The sequence below is a fragment of the Desmodus rotundus genome, chromosome 9, assembly GCF_022682495.2.
Source record: "Desmodus rotundus isolate HL8 chromosome 9, HLdesRot8A.1, whole genome shotgun sequence".
Taxonomy (NCBI): domain Eukaryota; kingdom Metazoa; phylum Chordata; class Mammalia; order Chiroptera; family Phyllostomidae; genus Desmodus; species Desmodus rotundus.
In genome coordinates, this window is record NC_071395.1 from 48,487,333 (window position 1) to 48,507,535 (window position 20,203).

Genomic DNA, 20,203 nt, shown 5'->3' on the forward strand with positions numbered 1-20,203 from the left:
TTACCCCGTGACCCAGCCATCCCATCCCTGAGCACTTACTGGGGAGAGTGGGGGAATAGTCATCAAAAGATATGTGCAAAAAGGCTCAAAAAATCTTTATCCATGATAGTCAAAAGTGGAAATAACACAAATATCCACCAACAGGTGAAATGGACAAATAGTGAATAATTGGTGTAACAATAAAAAATATAACCAAGTATTTGCAAGAATGTGGAGAGATCGGAAGCCTCATACACTGCTGGTGGGAATGTAAAATGATGCAGCTGCTGTGGAAGCAAGCTGGCAGCTTTTCAAAAAGCTAAACATGAAATTACCATACGACCCAGGAATTGCACCGCTAGGTACCGATCCGAGAGAACGGAAGGCTGGTACTCAACAAGAACTTGTACACAAATGTTCAGAGCACTCTATTCGCAATAGCAAAATGGTGGAAACAACTCAAACACTCGCCAGTGGATGAATGGCTAAACACAATGTGGGGATAAATATCCATACGAAAGAAAAAAGTAGTCACGCATGCTCCAACGTGGATGAACCTTGAAAATATTATGCTGAATGAAGGAAGCCAGATCGAAATGGTGATACATTGTATGAAATGTCAAGGACAAGAAAATCCATAGGGACAGAAAGTAGATTAGGGGTTGCCAGTGACTGGAGGGTGGGGGGGATGAGAAGTGACTGCTGATAGGGATGAGGTCTCCTTTTAAGGGGATGAAAGTGTTTTGCAGCTAGATATTAGTGAGGGTTGCACAACACTGTGAATGTACTAAATGCAACTGAGCTATACACTTTAAATGGCTAAAATGATAAGTTATATGCATTTTACCACAATATAAAAATAAGAAGTGGTACCCAAGACCATTACATAGCCACGAAAAGGCTCAAACACCTGCTTCTCACCATAACAGGAGGAGCAAGAGAAGCCAGATCCAAGAGTTGAAACCCTGTGTGACCCCATATCTGTGAAGTTCAAAACCAGGTAAAATTCACCTATAGTGACAGAGGTCATGGCTGTGGTCACCTTGAGGAAGGAGAGAATCAACTGGAGGGTCCAAGGAACTGCCAGGGCTGGGAATGTCCTAGCTCCCTCCCAATCTGAGAGCTGTCCCCTCCTCAAGCCCTATTTGACTAAGCCCATGTTAAAAAGAGAAAAAAATTACAAGGGGAAGAAAATGAGAGCATCCAGCAGTCCTGAGGACCCAGGGTTCCATTTCCTTCACAAAGCTATCACCTGACCCCGGTGACTTTGCAACAGGCATGGAGTTACACATGGACAAATGTAGAAGGGCAGTGACCTGCATCTGGTTCCTGGGATTTCATAAATGGTCCCCAGATGCTTCTTCATCTCTGGGAGTTGCTCTCCACATTCCCCACACCGGATTCTCTGGCCTTGGCACACTCTGGGACAGTGAAACATCAGGGCTCCAGAACACTAAGAACATCTGAGGTCTATGGGGGCACCCTTCCCTCCCAATCAGACTCTCTGGTGGAGACACATCTTGACACCTCAGGGTCCTTTAAGAACAACTTAAACGATTAACTCCCAGCCCTGAGCAGAAGGAAGAGTAGAGACTTCAATCAGAAGGTCCTGGGTTTGAGTCCTGACCCAATCAATAAATATACACAAAGGAATAAAGGAATGAATGGTGGGCCAATAGGCTTTTCATCCCTGATCCATAAGCCTTTAGCATACACTTCCCAGATGCCCAGCCTTGTCGTGCAAAGGCCAGGGCCCCAAAGAGGCCTCAGCCTGGTCTGGCCTCCAACAAGCTCCCATCCTGGTGGAGAGGCAGAGCCTGACACAGACACTCACACTCTCATGATTACTCAGAACAATAATTTAAAAAATGAGCAGCCAGGACACAGGGAAGGGAGCCAAGGAGGAGGGATTGGAATAGAGGAAGGATGCCAGGGCCAAAAAGAGAGAGGAAGTAGAGTGCCAAAACGTTAGATGGCATGTGGCCAGTGACCATTACGCGCTGACCAGGGAGGAAGTTGGGCTGAACAACTCAGATAATGAAGAACAAAGGCCCGCTGATCCTGCTTCCAGGACATTTTCATTTGTCTTGATTCCTTTTGTATACCTCCAGAGTTGGGGAGCTCACTCCCAAGGGAGACAGCATGGGCATAGGCAGCTGTCAAAATGATGCAATGTGATTTTTCAAGTAGTTCCTGCCATAGGTAAAAGGGCTGAATGAAGCTGTTTGGGGAGAGAGGGATACCCATGTGAGCTGGACAGTCAGTCCCTGCCACAGCCTGGATCTGGAATCTCTGCTTGATCTGGATCTGGAATCTCCTGGATCTGGATCTGGAACCCCTGAATTCGAATCTCTGCTCTACCACTCATCAGCCTAATGACTTCATTTCTCCAAGCCTCAGTATTCTCTTTCCTCTGAAATGACCCTAATAACAGCATCTACCTCCTATGTTCATGCGTATATTCAGTGAGCTAATGGAATAAAATGCCTGGCACACAGCTGGTGCAGAAGTGTTTTGCCCTGCTCCAGGCCCAGAGTGCTCTGGAATGCATCCCAAAAACACTGCCCTTTGTTAACTAAAACTTCACATGTGCTCATTTCTGCTTCATGTGCTTGTGCCCCACCACCCACACCTGGCAAACTCTGACACGTCCCTCAAAGCCCCAGCTACAAGATGCTTTTCTATTCTCTGTTCAAGCCCTGACCTAGAGAGCTGGGAGCAGTTCCGACTGGGCCCACTGCGATGTGAGGTGAGCTCCCCAAGGGCAGGGATTCTGATTGACAACTGGTAGGCATGCAACCAAAGTTTGTTGAATGGTTGGATGAATGGATGGGTGGATGGGTGGATGGGTGGGTGGATGTTGGTCGTTTGGCAGGTGCAAAGCGAGGACCCAAAAGTCGGCACCAGCTTCCACGACTACTAGGGGCCAGTAGGGGGCACATAACGGGTGAAGAGAGAGACTTCCGAGCCGTGTTGTCCTCGTTTCCGGTGAGGCCCCTTTAAGGGGCGGGGCCAGCTGGGCGGGCTCGCCGAGCCTCAGGGCGGTGCGAAGATGGCGGCAGCAGAGGCGGTGGCCGCTGCAGTGGCGGCCGGGCCCTGGGCGGCTGAAGCGCCGAGCTCATTGCTGCTCGTGGTGGGCGGCGAGTGCAGCTGCCCGGGGCTGCTGAACTACGTGCTGGAGGAGCTCGAACGAGGTGGGGCGGGAGTGGGATGGCAGGGGTGGGGCGGCCCAGGTGGGGGATGGGGCGGGGTCCCCCGGGCGGGGGGTGGCACTGCTGGGGCTGGGGGCGGCTGATTACGTGGAGCCGGGACCGAGAAATCGGCGCGGGAGGTGGCGAAATTCAGCGGGCGGGGGCCGGGCGTTCGGTAGACTGGGCGGCGAGATCCAAGGGTGGAGGGCTCAGATCCTTTCACTGTTAGTCGGACTTCTCGGACCAAGACCGTGGATGTCCGCCCTGGTCTCGGCTGCTCCGCCCGGACCCGGGTGAAGACCACTGAAGGGACACGTCCCGGCTTTGGGACTGGTGCGATTGAGCAACACTGGCGACAGCTCTGCTTCCCGCCCGCAGGGCCTGCCAAGGGGGAGGGCGGCGTCGCCTGGAGCCCCGGGGCCTACTTTCCGTGGCTCCAAGAGGAGCTGCTAATTGGGGTGTGGGCGGGTGCGACCTATCCGTGGGATTTGGCACCAGGAGAGGTGAGTCATAGGTGCACCTGCAAGGTTCAGTTAACCTGCAGCCACTTGGCACACCACACCTGGCGAGCATCCCACGCCGTGGCTGGAGGGCATTCATCTCTCCAATCCGCAGGGCCTGGGGTCCATCGCCTGTGATGTGGGGCGACAGCACGCTCCGTTCAGAAAGCTGGAAAATGTTCCCCTGCAGAGCAGTCGGTGGGGAAGACTAGAGGCTCAGCCCTGCTGTCACAGGGCTAACAGTGTGTGTGGGGGTGGCAAGGGGTGGGGGTGGACCCAAGGTGAGTGAGGAGACAACCAGTTTTAAGCTTGCATGGTTTGTGGATGGCGCAGCATGATGCAAAAGGCAAAGGGGACCTAAAGGCACGGGGACCTAAAGGGACGGGGACCTGTAGACGATGGGAACAGCCGGAGCCAAGGCCCAGAGGTGGGAAAGTGTCTGGTAGTGTGCAGGAGCGGTGAGACCTATGGTGGGGCTGCGGCAGGTGCTGGAGGGGAGGAAATGACTGAGATGATCAAGGTGCAGGGGCAGGTTAGGGGAGGGGGCTGATTTTCCCACCTCAGTTCAATTCCCCTTCCCCCACTAGGCCTCAGGTCCTGGGACATTGACCCTGGCGTCTGCAGCCTGGATGAGCAGCTCAGGGTGTTTGTGTCCCGGCACTCGGCCACCTTCTCCAACATCGTAAAAGGTGAGACTGGATACCCTGTGTGCCCTAGCTGCTCCCCTTTGGTGTCCATTGGGCGAGCGCTCTCTGAAAGCCCCAACAACAGTAAGAATCCACCTGAGCTCTGCTGAGTGTGGAGCGGGGGTGGACCCTGACCCAGAGGTATCTCCCTTGGCCATCCACAGCCCACGAGGCAGGTTCTCATGTGTTCGTCCTTATTTGACAGATGAAGCAGCTGACGTGTGGGGGGGGTTGGGGGACCTGGGATGAGGGGGCTTTTAGGAGGAGAAGCATCCAGGACTGCTGTGTTAGGTGGAGGGAAAGGCGGAGGCAAAGGGACTGGGCGGGCAGGCAGATGGAGTGTGGGCTTCCTGTGGCAGAGAATATGTCTGGTTTGTGGCAGTGACCCCTGAACAGGGTTGGGTACATAATAGGTACTCAGTAGATGGGGAGCTGAGAAAGGTGCAAGATCTGGGAGGGATTTGGGATGCCTGAGGCAGCCCCACATAGTCTGTGGCTCCTTGGCGATTCAGTGGTAACAGCAGCAGCTACTGGGCGGGGCCTGGGTGTCTCCTGCAGCCCCCCTCCCCTCAACCAGCCCTTGAGTCACCTCCAGGCTGCTGTGGGAGGGGAAGGAAGTGACCAGTCTCCTCATTGTCCCGGCAGCTCTGGGTGGTTTCCTGACCCCTCATGGGATGGGGGTACTGGATATCCTGTCGGCTCTGTGTGACCTCAGTGGCCACTTCCCTTCTCTGTGCCTTGGTTTCCCCACCCGAATGGAGCAATATCCAGGTGTGTGATAAGAAGCACACACATTAGCCCTGCAGGGTGCTTGCCTCTCTAGCCTCTAGGCCTGATGCTCCATATTGGGAGCACAACTGGGCTCCATGGAACAGACTAAGTTGGGATCCCAGAATCAACCCCACTCTCGTCTCGTGGCTCATGAGGCCTCCCAGCCCTGGGCATCCTCCTGCTGCCCCTCATTCCAGCCCCATCTGCCACTTCCCTGTCTCCCCACAGTCCTGCCTCAGGTCCCATGTGGTTCCCTCATTGGCTCTCCTTAGACTCAGGCTCCTTGCCTATAAAATGGGGGTGACATGGCATCCCCCACAGGGCTGACAGCTGTGAATTGGGCCTCATAAGCAGTGATGGCCTTGTTGTTGCTGCTGTTTCCAGTGGGAGGCCTGCTGAGGTAGGCTTCCTGTTCTTGCCTCATCCTGACCCGTGGCACTACCACGTAGGCCAGCTCTGCCTGGCTGGAGTTCCTGGGAAATAGATCCTGGAGGGGCTTGTGGCTGCCTGGGGTCACATGGGGGCAGGGTTTGACCCCAGACAGCCCGACCCTGTGCACATGGCCTAGCTCCCAACTCACAAGATCCAATTCTCCAATAGGCCAACGCAGCCTGCACCACCGAGGAGACACCCTGGAGACCCTGGTCCTTCTGAACCCATCAGAGAAGTCCCTATGTGATGAGGTAGGTACCAGTCAGCTCCTGGAGGGAGTGGGCTACACGGACCAGTGCCATTCCCCATCCTGATCTCCTGTGTCCCTGACTTTGTGCTGCCCGAAATCCTCCTGTCTGCACCCAGCAGCAGTTCCCTCTTCCCCAAGAAGCCTTCCCCACCTCCCAAAATGCCCGAGTTTGGGAGGACGGAATGGGGTGGGAAAGGTGGGAAGGTGGCATCTGACTGATGATTACCATTTGTGTGTTCCATCTGGCTGGGCCCTACTAGTTGTCTGAATTGAGTTGTGTGGGTTTTTTTAAAAGATTGTATTTATTTTTAGAGAGGGGAAGGGAAGGAGGATAGGAGGGAAAGATCAGTGTGTGGTTGCCCCCCACTGGGGACCTGGCCTGCGACCCAGGCATGTGCCCTGACTGGGAATCTAACTGGTGACCCTTTGGTTTGTAGGCCCGTGCTCGGTCTACTGAGCTACCCCAGCCAGGGCTGAATTGACTTTTTAATACTTGCAGTTTGCGGGTGTCTGTATCCTTCTCCCAATTATCTGTGAGAAAGATGAACAAGATAGAGGCCCCTGGAGACCCCTGTAGAGACCCTTGTACAGGTTGATTCCTCTCATCAAAAACGTTCCCTCAAGGGGCTCAGGAGGAGACAGCCAGCCCCATGGCATTGGGGCTGGGTCATAGGGAGAGGTGGGCTTAAGGAAGCCCCGAAAAGGTATAGAGGACTTTTAGGAGGAGAGGTCATTGGAGCCAGATGTTTTAGGATGAGAAGGAGTTTTGGGTGGGAGTTGGGCAGCAGGAGGCAGAGAGGCTACAATTTCTGGCTTCTAGTCAAGCACTGGCCTGGCTGTGGGATGGAGACCTGTTGGGGTGGTTATATATAGATTTGGGGTTGAGGGCCACCCCAAAGTGTGATGCTGGTTATGTCACCATGCAGAATAGGGCCTTTAACATTCTCCCCCTTCCTCAGCTCCGGAACCTTCTCCTGGACCCCGCCCCTTACAAGCTTCTGGTGCTGGCTGGGCCCTGCCTGGAAGAGACAGGGGAGCTGCTGCTCCAAACTGGGGGCTTCTCACCCCGCCACTTCCTCCAGGTCCTGGGGGACAAAGAGGTAAGCTGCCTCCTCCCCACCTGGCCTCCCGGGGCTCTGAATCCAGGCTCGTTCCTCCAATGACCTGCTGTCGGGAGCTCTGTCTTCTCTGTGGAAGGATGGTGGTGACATGTGTCCCTCCTGTTGTCAGGACACAGTTTCATTGCCCACTGCAGTATGTGGGTCAGGGGTGGTCCTGTGGGTTAATAGACGTCCCGGAGGCTTCAGGCGGCACCCCAGATTCCCTTCTGGAGTCCTTGGTCTGGGTGGGGCGGACAAACAAACCCGTGAAAAGCACGGGTTTATGTTGTAGTGAGTGATACAACCATGGTGAGGGAAGAGCTGGTGAGAGGGCAGGGAAGGCTTCCCTGGAGGGAATAGCAAGTGCAAAGGCCCTGGGGCAACGAGAGTGAGAGAAGGCAGGAAGTCAGGAGGGGGGCAAAGGGTGAGGCAGGACTTGGGGAGGGCTGGGTTTTTGTCCTGAGAGTGACAAGTGACCCTCGAAGCTCCAGGCAGCAGGACGGGGGGGTACTTGTCCAGTTTTCCCAAGGTGCTGGGTGTTGCCTGGCTCCAGGTGGCCCCTTAACCATTTTCCGCCTCTGCAGATCCGGGATCTTCTGGATGCTGCACCCCCTTCTGCAGACCCGCCCAAGCTCACCATCACTTGCCCGACCCTCGGAGACTGGGCCCAGCTGGCACCTGAAGTGCCTGGCCTCCAGGGTGGGCTCCGGCTGCAGCTGAACCCACCAGTGCAGCGGCCGGCCTCTGAGGGTCTGCGTGAGTTCCTGGAGTACGTGGCCGAGTCCCTGGAGTTGCCATCCCCCTTCGAGCTGCTTGAGCCACCAGCATCCGTGGGCTTCCTCAGGCTTGCCCGGCCTTGCTGCTACATCTTCCCCGGTGGCCTCGGGGATGCCGCCTTCTTTGCTGTCAATGGCTTCACCATGCTGGTCAACGGCGGCTCAAACCCCAAGTCGAGCTTCTGGAAGCTGGTGCGGCACCTGGACAGGGTGGACGCTGTTCTGGTGACGCATGCAGGTGCCGATAGCCTCCCGGGCCTCAATAGCCTGCTGCGGCGCAAGCTGGCGGAGCGCGAGGAGGCAGCAGCTGATGGGGGCTCTGGGGACGACAGGCTGCGCAGGCTCGTCTCGCCAGGCCTGGGCGTTGTGTTCCTCAATGCCCGTGGGGCCGTCTCTCGTCTGGTGCGTGGTGAGGATGAGGCAGAGCTGGCCTGTAGCCTTCTCGCTCGGCTGGGCATAGAGCCCCTGCCCCTGAGCCGTGGGTCCATGCCAGCCGAGCCCACTGTGCTCTTCCAGAAAATGGGTGTCGGCCGGCTGGACATGTATGTGCTGCACCCGCCCTCGGCTGGTGCTGAGCGCACACTGGCATCTGTGTGTGCCCTGCTGGTGTGGCACCCCACAGGCCCCGCTGAGAAAGTGGTGCGTGTGCTCTTCCCTGGCTGCACACCACCTGCCCGCCTCCTGGATAGCCTGGTCCGCCTACAGCACTTGGGTTTCTTGCGGGAGCCCGTGGTAACCCCCCAAGACCTGGCAGGGCCTCGGCGCACTGAGAGCAAGGAAAGTGTGGGCTCTCGGGACAGCTTGAGGAGAGAGGGCAGGACTACACTGCCTGCCAGGCCTGCCCAGGAGCGCCCTGGGGTGGCCCGGAAGGAGCCACCACGAGCTGAGGGCCCTCGCAGGGCTGAGAAGGAAGCTAGGCAACCCCGCGAGGTGAAGAAGGACCCCAAGCCAAGCGCCCCTCGGACCCAGCCCAGGGAGTTGAACCGGGCATCCTCTACTCTGGTCAGCGGCAAGAAGGCAGGTGCCCAGGCAGCCTCCAAGCCTCGAAGAGCACTCAACAGTCACCGCCCAGGTGTCCCATTGGCAGCTAATGGGCCCCACAGCGCCCCCAGCTTCCGGTGTGGAGAGGCAAGCCCCCCCCCACAGGCCTGCAGCTCTCCTGTCCCCCAGCTGGTGGCCACGCCCAGCCAAGGGAGCAGCCTGGAACTGGGGCTGAGCCCCACAGGGGAGGACAGTAACAGCCTAAAGACTCAGGAGCAGCTGGTGGCCAGTGGCACCTCCCCGCCGCACACCCCCTCACCAGCTGGAGCCCAGCAGGGCCCAACTGAGGGTGGTAGGCAGCTGTCACTGAGCCCTCTGCGGGGCGGGGAGGTGGGGCCAGATGCCTCCCCCACAGTGACCACACCTTCCCTGCCTGCTGAGGTTGGTTCCCCCCACTCCACAGAGGTGGATGAGTCCCTGTCCGTCTCCTTTGAGCAGGTGCTGCCACCGCCCCCTGTTCCCATGAGTGAGGCAGGGCTGAGCCTCCCTCTTCGAGGCCCCCGGGTGCGACGCTCGGCCTCCCCGCATGATGTGGACCTGTGCCTAGTGTCGCCCTGTGAGTTTGAGCACCGCAAGGCCGTGCCCATGGCGCCGGCCCCCACGTCCCCCGGCAGTTCTAACGACAGCAGCGCCCGGTCCCAGGAGCGGGCAGGCGCTGTGGGCGCTGAGGAGACGCCACCCACATCCGTCAGTGAGTCCCTGCCCACACTGTCTGACTCGGACCCCCTGCCTGCGGCCCCTGGCACTGCGGACTCAGATGAGGACATGGAGGGCTTTGGGGTCCCTCGCCGCAACCCACTGCCCGACCCCCTCAAGGTTCCGCCACCACTGCCCACCCCACCCAGCATCTGCATGGTGGACCCCGAGCTGTTGCCTCCTGAACAAGCCCGGCGGACCGAGGGCCTCGGCCGTACTCGGAAGTCCGTGACCCGCCCCAACCTCAGCACTGCTGCCCCCAAAGCCACTCCAGTGACCACTGCCAAGGCCAAGGGGCAGGCTAGTGGGAACCGGGCCAGTCGGCCACTCAGCGCCCGGAGCGAGCCCAGTGACAAGGGAGGTCGGGCACCCCTATCCAGAAAGCCCTCAGTCCCCAAGACGAACATTCGGGGCCCATCAGGTAAGTACCTGGGGGTCCTGTCCTTAGTGCTATGTGGCCTTAGTTACACCTGCCACTGTCTCTGGGCCTCATTTTCCTCAATATGGAATCTCTGGCCTCACTATTTAAGCACTTGGCAGTTCCCAGTTGCTCCAGCACTGCCATCGATGAAAACACGGTGTCATCATGGACTTACTAGTAGCCACAGAGCCACAGAATGTGGAAAGAAACAAGTGAAATTAATAGTATGTTTTACGTAACCATTTGTGTCGAGGTTCTTAAGACCAGGACCAGGTTGGTGATCAGCTAGGAGGATCTAGCCGTACTGGTTGCAACGTATGGGAGGACACAGCAGGGTCTGCGGAGAGAAGAGACACGGGGGAGGGCCCTCTAGCTCCCTGTGCTGGGTCCTGGGCATCCCTGGGAAACCAGGCACAAGCTTCTACAGTCCTCTTGCTGTGGAGCCACACTATGTGCTTAATTCCTGAGCAACAAACTGTGATGACATAGGAGAAGTGGCCCATGAGAGACTCGGCTGCAGGGTTTCCGTCTGGGGCTGGTCACATCAGCGCCAATTGTGATGAGATATACTGAACGTGACAGTCACAGCCTTAGCGTTTTTAAAAAGTGTCCAGATCAGTGGCAATGAGTACATTCACGGTGTGCAGCCGCCACCACCATCTCTAGATCTCTCTTCATTTAAATAACTGAAAGTGTCCCTATTAACTACTAACTCCCTATTTCTCCCTCCACCCTCTACCCCCTAGCCCCCACCATCCTTTCTGTCTCTGAGTCTGACTCCCCTAGGGACCTCCTGGAAGTGGAATCACAATATTTATGCTTTTGGTGACTCGCTTATTTCACTCAGCATAATGTCCTCATGGTTCATCCACGCTGTAGCAGGTGTCAGAATTTCCTTCCTTTTTAAGGCTGAATAATAGTCCGTGGTACAGACAGACTGACCACGTTTCTGTTTATTCATCCTTTCGCGACCCCTTGGGTTGCTTCCACCTTCTGGCTGCTGTAAATAATGCAGCTCTGAACATGGATGTGCAAACATCCCTTTGAGACCCTGCTTTAAATTCCTTGAGATCAATACAAAAGTGGAATTGCTGCATTAAAAAAATTTTTTTTCAACTTGGGGTGCACACGGCTCCCAGTCTTCCTGTGAATTACAGGAACATTGGGTCAGAGCAGAAGGTGACCGCACAACCCGCACAGATAACCTCCACTGCTGGACAGTCGTTACAGTAAATGTTTTATAGTGCGGCTGACCTGATTACCAACAGGACAGAGGGACCAGACCTCCTGCTGCTCTTATGGTGGATGCTTGCTTACAACTGACACCAGCACCTAGTGTGATACTGTCTCAGTTGCTCTGCCATTCTGGCCATTTACTGACAGGAATCTTTATGGTTCTGTTGTGTAAGCTTATAGGACACAACTAATCATGTGTCATAATGACTCACAACTTGTCATCATGAGGCTTTGGTGCTGGCTGAGCTAGTCAGGTTCCGACCATGTTCGGAAGAAATCGGGGCACACAAAGATGGAGTCAGCTTTGTTTACATCTACATCTATATAGAGACAGTTTTGGAAGCTTCCATAGACACCAAATAGAGGATTTTAGACTCTCGATGAAAAAGATGAAATTAACAGAATCAGAACAGTTTATAGTCTGTACAGTTAATATTTTATCACTTCAAGTAAGGTGTAGAAGCCTCACAACCATATAGATCCTTTTACCCTCCCCTTTTATGATACAGTTATGTGAACTGTGTCCACATACATTGAAAACCTGACCAGATACTGTTACAATGTTTGCTCTTAACAGTTATACATATTTAAAAACATTAAAAAAAAGGATACATTTACCACCCTGGCTGGTATAGCTCAGTGGACTGAGCATGGGCCTGCAAACCAAATGGTTGCTGGTTCACTTCCCAGTCAGGGCACATGCCTGGGTTGTGGGCCAGGCCACCAGTAGGGGGCGCATGAGAGGCAACCACACATTGATCTTTTCCCTTCTTTCTCCTCTTCACCTCTCTAAAAATAAATAAATAAAATCTTTAAAAAGAAAAAGAGTATACATTTACCATTTATGTTTCCCTTAATTCCCTAAGTTTCCCTTCCCCCTGCTATTATTTCCTTTCAGCCTAAAAAACTTTCTTGAGTCCTGGCCAGGTGGCTCAGTTGATTAGAGCATCATCCCATATGCGAAAGGTTTGATACCAGGTCAGGGCACATACCTAGGTTGTGGGTTCGATCTCCGATGGGGGCATGTATGGGAGGCAGCCAGTCAATGTTTCTCTCACCCTGCCTTCCTCTCTAAAAATCAATAAACATATCTTCGGGTGAGGATTTTAAAAAACTTTCTTGAGCATTTCTCATAGAGCAGGTGTGCTGACAACTCTCCTCATTTTCCTTCATCTGAGCATTGTCTTTGCCTTCATCTTTTGTCAATATATCTTCTCTCTGGATACACGAGCACTTGTTTTCTTTGGGCACTTTGCTCTGTTTTTTTTGATAGTAGCCATTCTAATGGGTGTGAAGTGGTATCTTATGGTTTTGATTTGTATTCCCCTGATGATTAGTGATGAACATTTTTTCATCTGCTTCTTGGCCGTTTTTATATCTTTAGAGAAACATCTACAAAGTTCTTTTCCCATTTTTGAATGGGGTCATTTGTGTTTTTCTTGTTGAGTTGCGAGCATTCGCTTTGTATTCTGGATATGAATCCCTCATCAGATACATGATTTATCTGATGTGCGCTGTGTGCTGCCTTTTTACTCTGTTGATAGTGCCCTTTGACGCACAAAAGTTTTTACTTTTTTTTAACATAAAATCCAGTTTGTCTTTTTTCTTTTGTTGCCTATGCTTTTGGTGCTGTAGGCAGGAAGTCATGGCCAAACCCAATGTCATGAGACTTTTGCCTTATGTTTACTTTTAAGAGTTTTATAGTTTTAGCTCTTAAGTTATCTCTTGATCAATTTTCACTTATTTAATTTTTAAAAAATATTTTATGTATTTATTTTTAGAGAGAAGGGAAGGGAAAGAGAAAGGGAGAAGACCATCAATGTGCGGTTGCTTCACGCGCATCCCCCTCCTGGGGACCCGGCCCGCAACCCAGGCTTGTGTCCTGACTGGGAATCAAACCAGTGACCCCTTGGCTCACAGGCTGGCTCTCAATCCACTGAGCCACACCAGCCAGGGCTCAATTTTGAGTTAATTTTTAAATATGGTGTTAAGCAAGGGTTCAACTGCAATTTTTTTTGCATGTTTCCCAGCACTATTTGTTGGAAAGCCTATTCTTTCCCCTATTGGATAGTCTTGCCATTTTTGTCAAAAATCATTTAACCATATATGTGAGGGTTTATTTGGGGACTCTTTATTCTATTCCACTTTTTTTTTTTTTAATCTTACTAATTTGAGTCTTCTCTCTTTTTTTCTTAGTCCAGCTAAGGATTTGTCAATTTTGCTAGTCTTTTCAAAAAACCAACTTTTAATTTCATTGCTTCTGTGTTTTTCTATTTTATCGATCTCTGCTCTAATCCTTATTTCCTTTCTTTTGCTAGCTTTACATTTACTTTGCTCTTTTTGTAGTTCCTTAAGTTGTAAAGTTAGATTGTTGATTTGAGATATTCATTTTAAATAAAAGCTTTTAAAGCGTAAGTTTGTAGCGATAAACTTCCCCGTTAGTGCCACTTTCTCTCAGAGTTTCTCTTTACCTTTGCTTTCAACAGTTTGATTTTAATGATTCTCCATGTGGATCTCCGAGCTTATTCTACTTGGAATTCATTAAGCTTCTTGAATGTTTATGTTCATGTCTTTCATCAAATATGGGAAATTTGGGGCTCTTTTTTTAAAGATTTTATTTGTTTGCTTTCAGAGAGAGGAGAAGGAAGGAAGAAAGAGAGGGAGAGAAACATCAATGTGCTAGAGATGCATTGATTGGTTGCCTCTCACACGCCCCCTATTGGGGAACCCAGGCATTGCTATGACTGGGAATGGAACCAGCAACTTTTTGATTCACAGGCTGGCACTCAATCTACTGAGCCACGCCAGCCAGGGTGGGCTCTTTTTTTTTTTTTTTAATCTTTCTGCCCCTTTTTCCCTTCTTGGTGTCCCACAGGTTTCTTAGACTATGTTCACTCTCTTTAATCTTTTCTTTCTGTTCTAAAGACTCAGTAACTTCCATTATCATTACACCAATATCACTGATTTTTGTGCCGTTCAAATTTTAAACAGAATCCCTCTAGTGATTTTTTCCATTTCAGTTATTTTTTTCAGCTGCAGACTTTCTTTTTGATTTTTTTCTATCTCCTCATTGATTTTCTCTTTTGTTCATACATTGTTTTCTTGATTTTTCCCCCCACATCGTCCTTTAGTTCTTTGACAATCTTTCACACAGTCGTTTTGAAGTCTTGTCTAGTAAGTCTGCCATCCAGTCTTTGTCAGGGCAGTTTTTGTTGATTTCTTGTTTTTCCTTTGAATGGTCCATACTTCCCTGGTTCTTTGTGTACCTTGTGATTCTTTTTTTAACTGAACATTTTTTTAATGTAATAATGTGGTAACTCTGGAATCCAAATGTACCCTTCCCCAGGGTTTCCTGTGTTTTTTTATAACAGTATAACATTTTTACATTTAAATATTAGCCAGCTGTACTCAGTTTAGATGATCCTAATTTTGTTGACAATGTCCAGAGCATCATAATCTGCGGCCAGTCAGACATAAGCCTTCTTCTCTCCATCAGGCCTGATCAGGCTGTTGACCTTGGCCGCATCAATGTCATAGACCTTCTTCATAGCCTGTTTGATCTGGTGCTTGTTGGCCTTGACATCTGCAATAAACACAAGTGTACTATTGTCTTCTATCTTCTTCAAGGCTGACTCTGTAGTCTGGGGGAACGTGATGGTGGCATAGCATAGTGGTCAAGCTTGTTCCTCCAGGGGGCGCTCTTCCCAGGATATTTGGGCTGCCTGCAGCCACAATGTCTTTGGCCACTGAAAGGTGGGTGATATGCGGATCTCTTGTTGTACGTGGCTGTGGATGCCTTTCAGCACTGCTTTCTTTGCCTTCAAAGCCTTGGCTTTGGCTTTGGCTTTGGGAGGAGCAGGGCTTCCTTCTCTTTGGGAACCATCTTGAAAAGCTGCTGTGGCTTTTTGTGCATTTGATTACTGTGGGCTGTCTCTGTGATGGGGCTCAGCCTGAGGTGTAAATGTAAGGTATTCTCAGGTCTTATCTCAGCCTCTTCCTTTCTCTGGGGTCGGGTGGTGACTTTCTAAGTTCTCCTGCATATATGTAGTTGCCTTTGAATATCCTAGTCCTTAAATACCTGGCTTCCAGGAAAAGAAGGGGGTTGGGGAAGAAGAGGAAATGTGCAGTCCTTTAAATCCCATGAAGTCGCTCCAACGTTAGGGGGAGGGCCTGCAATACAATTGTTCTCTAGGTGGGGAGAGGGATTCCTGGTGCTTCCCACTGTCCTGTCCTCCCAGAATCCTCCCACTATGTTAAAGCACTTTCCTGAATGTTAAAACTCCTTCCTGCTACGTAAGGATGATGCTTCACATGTAATCAACAATAGAAATTACTGTATTAATTCCCCTTCTCTTTTCCAGTTGAAGTCTGGGGAGCCTGGCATGTGATTGACACCCTCAGCTCACTTGGCCTCCACGCAGCACTTTGCAGGACGTGGTGTCCACTGCGTTAGTGCAGGGATGGAATTACCTAGGGAAGGCTGGTGTGGAGGCAGTGATGACAGTGATAATAACTGTAGCTCATGTTTAGTAAGCGCTTGCTTTGGGGTTGGGCCCTATATCGGGTGCCTGGGGTAGTCCTGCCCTCCAGGAGCTGATGGAAGTCTCTGGCTTCTCTCCCTGCGTGGCCTGCCCTCGGCTCCTGGGCACCCTGGTCTCCATTCTCTTTGAGCCTCAGCGCCCACCTGAGCTATCACCTCTTGTCTTTCTTGGGCAGATTTCAAGGAGGCACCTGATGGGCCCCTGTGACCTTTGGCAGGTTATGGGTTCCTACCAGAGTGGCAGGGAGAGGGTGCCCCTCCCAGGGAAAGGTCTGGGAAAGACTGGCACCCAGAGACTGGGGGTCATCTGAGGCTGTGTCTGCCAGGGCATTTGGCCTCTTTGGAAAGGCCATGGTCTTGGCCCCTCAGGGTTCTTGCCCTCCATGCTGTATCAGCAAACAGTGTCTGAAAGGGCCAGAGGTCTTCTCAACTTTGCAGGCCAGACCATCTCTGTCCCAAACTCAGGATCTCAGTAAGTAACTGAACAGGTGTTCCAGTAAAGCCATCTTTACAAAAGCAGACGGTTGCCAACCTCTCTTCTACCCTCATTTTCCTACCTACGGCCCCCTCACCTTCTCTTCGCCCCTCCAACCCTACTGCTCCTGTCTCCCTTTCCGTAGCCACAGTAGCTTTCTCTGTCTGAGGCTCCACGCAGTATCCTCGCCGCTGCAGTCCCTAATTTCAAGTGACAGATGCCACTCGCCCCAGCTAGGGGTTTCGTTCATTTGCAAATGCCCCCCGTAGTCCTTTGGGCCCACGCTCAGAGCTGGGCAATGTTTATGATTATAAGACATGAGGCATCTGGCAGGCTTCCTGTGCTCAAGACCTTAATCAAGTGACTATGAGTTCACTCACCCCAAAGTGATGGTCTTGTTCCCCTTGAGCAGGCTCTGGGTCTGGGGCCATGGTCCAGGCTCCAAGTGCAGCAGCTCCAGCTCCATCCAGCCCTCCCTGTCCTGGATCTCCTTGCAACGTGATCCTTCTCATATCAGCTCTGGCTCTCCATCACCCTTGTGGACAGTGATTTTTGTCTGTCTTGGTCACCATGTCCCCAGGATGTGGTACCCAATAGGGTCTGATAAATGTCTCTTGCCTGGTTAAACAGTGGATGGTGCAGTAGCAGCAGAGCCTTCCAGGCATCAGCTGCTTTTAGGGTTCAAGTGCCAAAAACCCCCTCTTCCAGGAAGCCCTCCATAGTTGCCCCCCTCCTTCCAGCCCTGAGGATGTCTGTGTCTGGGGACTGGCCAGGGAGGTTCCAGACACTGAGGAGGCAGCTAGGGGTATTTACACGGTTCATTGAGTAGCTGTCCATGCCAGGGAGGGCTTGTCAACCAACCACAAAACAATGAGAAGGCTTCCTGCTCAGGAGGGAGCCATTCAGGTGAAAACAGCTGAGTCTCAGCCCCTTCCCAGTCCCGGAGCTCACAATTAATCCCATCCCTCTTGCCCACAGGGTCAGCTAGCAGCCGGTCAGGCGGATTGGAGACCTCACCTGGCTCCCCTGTCTACCTTGACTTGGCCTATCTGCCCAGCGGGGGCAGCATCTGCCTGGTGGATGAGGAGTTCTTCCGTCGAGTGCGTGCGCTCTGCTATGTCATCAGCGGCCAGGACCAGCACAAGGAAGAGGGCATGCGGGCCGTCCTGGATGCACTGCTGGCTGGCAAGCAGCAGTGGGACCGTGACCTGAAGGTGAGCAACCAAACCAGGCCTTAGACAGTATTGGCACAAGGCAGGGACAGTGCCTCCCAGTGTCTTCCTGTTGAACCCACACAGAGGTGGAAATGGGGCTCAAAGACTCCTTTCCTTGGCCACAAGGGAAGGAGGGCAAATGCAGGAGTGCTCCACAGCTCTCAGAATGCTGTCCCTGTCATACTCACTCCTCGTTCGTCTGCAGCAGCCTGGGTGGGGATTCAGGTGGACTAGTTTGATCACCTCTCCTGACCCCCAGCTCTTAACCACCTCACACTGTCATAAGAATTGGCCAGGAGGAACAGGTGGGGTGTGCAGCACCTACACAGTTGAGAGAGAGGCCTGGGCTTGTCGCCGCAGGAAGCCTTGAAACAGAGCCTGGAGGGAGGAGGCAAGTTTGGGTAGAGAGAAGAGCTTCTACCATGCTGGCTGCCCACTCAGCATGTGAACATGCAACCCATGGCCTTACACACAGCTTGCACGGCAGTCCAGGGGGAGAGTCCAGGTGCAGGGCACAGCCTGGGCAAAGGCCTGGAGGTGGGAGCGAGCCTGGTGTGTCCAAGGAGATGGAGGGAGGCCTGGGTGAGCCAAGAATGGAAAGCATGGAGAAGGGCTTGCAGCTGTGGCCTGGTCTCCTGGGCTGTGAGAGGGTCCTTGGGTACCGTGGGGAAGAGAAGGGACTTCAGGGGCCAGCTGGCTGCAGGCATCCAGGCAAGAGATGACAGAGGCAGAGCACACGTGATCCAAGAAGGAGGGCCTCTGCTGCCGAGGGGCTGGGCCAGGAGGACAGAGGGCGCTCCCCTTCACTGCCCATCCATTTTTCCTGCCTGTAGGTGACCCTGATCCCCACCTTTGACTCAATGGCCATGCACGAGTGGTATGAGGAGACGCACGCTCGGCACCAGGCGCTGGGCATCACGGTGCTGGGCAGCAACAGCACCGTGTCCATGCAGGACGAGGCCTTCCCCGCTTGCAAGGTGGAGTTCTAGCCCTGCCCCATCCCCACCCCCACCCCGCCCCTCAGCCCAAATCCGCCACTGTCCTGAGAATCACTGCGTCGGAAATAAACTTAGTTCCCCACTCCACCGTGGCCTCGGTTTCCTCTGCCAGTGGGAGACTTGGCAGCACAAGGGACAGTCACCATCACGTGGGCTCCCGGGTCAGGCATGGGAGAGGGCGTGCCTCTCCAGTAGTGATTGCTGGCAATGGCGCTTGCTGCTGACCGCAGCCCTTCCCCCACCCTGGCCACTGTGAGGGGCCCGTTTTCCGGACGAGGAAGGCAGCCTCTCGACCCTTCCATACAGACTGGTCAGTGGTTGAGGTGAGACTTGAACCCCAGTCTCTGCTCCAAAGCCATAAAAGAAAAGCTGCCCTCTGTTCCCGGAGAAAATGGATGCTTGTGCCAGGAGGCACAGCTGCAGGAAGGTCTTAAAGAGAATCTGAAACCCACAGTTGCCAACCGCAGTTTCTCAGTGGGCCCCGCTATCGCTGCATGTGATTGTGTAGATACAATTTTAGATAAGACACCATCTACGGTGGGTTGAACGGTGACTCCAGAAAATGCATGTGTGAATCCTGGCCTGTGATACCTGGGAATGTGACCGGATGTGGAAAAACGGTATTTGCAGGTGTAATTAAGTGGAGGATCTTGAGATGAGATTGTCCTAGACAGAATAGTTCTACATCCAGTGGCAAGTGCCATTGTAAGGGACAGAGGGGGCGGCCCAGACCCAGAGGAGAAAGCTGTGTGCAGATGGAGGCGGAGATCTGAGTGACGCAGCCACAGGCCATGGAGCACCAGGGTGCCCGAGGCTGGAGAAGGTGAGGAAGCTGCCTCCCCTAGAACCTCACACAGGAACCAACCTTGCTCACGCCTGTGCTTTTTAGCTCCCAGTTTGTGATGCTTTGTGACAGCAGCCCCGGGACACTCACACCAGCAGATGTCCTGAGTTGGTCAGCACACCGCTATTCTCCCTGGAGACAGCGGCCCAGATCACTGTGGTCGCACAGGGTTTTGTGGCGGATTCGCTCTGGCTGTCTCAGCCACGACTCAGTGTGTTCGGGCTCCTTGAAATACCAGAGTTGGGCAGCGCGAGCAACAGACGCAATTCTCACACTCTGAGGGCTGCAAGTCTGAGATCAGGGGGCTGACATAACGGGGTTCTGGTGAGGGCCTCTTGCTGGCTTGTGGGCAGTTTCCTTCTTGCTGTGTCCTCACATGGCAGGCAAGAGAGCAGGTTGTCCGAGTCCCTTACAAAGGCACTAATCCCAGCCTAAGGGGCTCCGCCTTCATGGCCTCAGGGAACTCTGATGACCTCCCAGAGGCCCCACCTCCTCACACCATTTCACTGGGGATTGGGGCTTCAACACAGGAATTTCGGAGGCCACAAACCAGTCCCATGGCAGTCAGGGGCCAGAGGCACAGGGCCAGTGGCAGGTGCAGAGATCTCTACGTTGATTACATCTTTAATAAGACCTGAATACTTGGTGGATCTTTCTCTACCTTTTACATTTCTGCTGTTGCTGTTTCTCATCGCCCTCCCTCAGCCTCCCAACTCGACAGACCTTCCACCACCTAGAGCATTAGGTGGTGAGACAGGAAGGGGACAGGTGGTGGTGAATCAGGACCAGCTCCTAAAGGCTTCCAATAGGAAGCATTTAATTGACCAAAGCAAGTCACATGACTGGCCAATTCAGGAGCTGAGAGGCACTAAGCTCCTCCCTTGTACCTGGAAGGCGGAGAATCAGAAAACGTGGTGAAAATCAACTAATGACCACTGACAAGTTCCTGCCCCCTCCCCGCCCCCCTCAGAGAGTTTTGCCCTGGCCCGAGGTTGGCAAACTTTTTCTGTAAAAAAAAACCCAGATAATATGTTTTTTGGTGTTGTGGGCCAT

At 52.9% G+C, this 20,203-nt stretch overlaps 1 protein-coding gene across 1 annotated transcript; it reads left to right on the forward strand.

The window, feature by feature from the left end:
* The first annotated feature begins 3,013 nt into the window (after nt 1–3,013).
* MAP1S (microtubule associated protein 1S) lies at nt 3,014–20,203 on the forward strand. The gene is made up of 7 exons (XM_053911373.2): nt 3,014–3,173; nt 4,258–4,359; nt 5,728–5,810; nt 6,769–6,909; nt 7,494–9,843; nt 17,073–17,308; nt 18,142–20,203. The coding sequence occupies exons 1-7, from the start codon at nt 3,032–3,034 to the stop codon at nt 18,295–18,297; spliced, it is 3,210 nt and encodes a 1,069-aa protein (XP_053767348.1). The 5' UTR covers nt 3,014–3,031; the 3' UTR covers nt 18,298–20,203.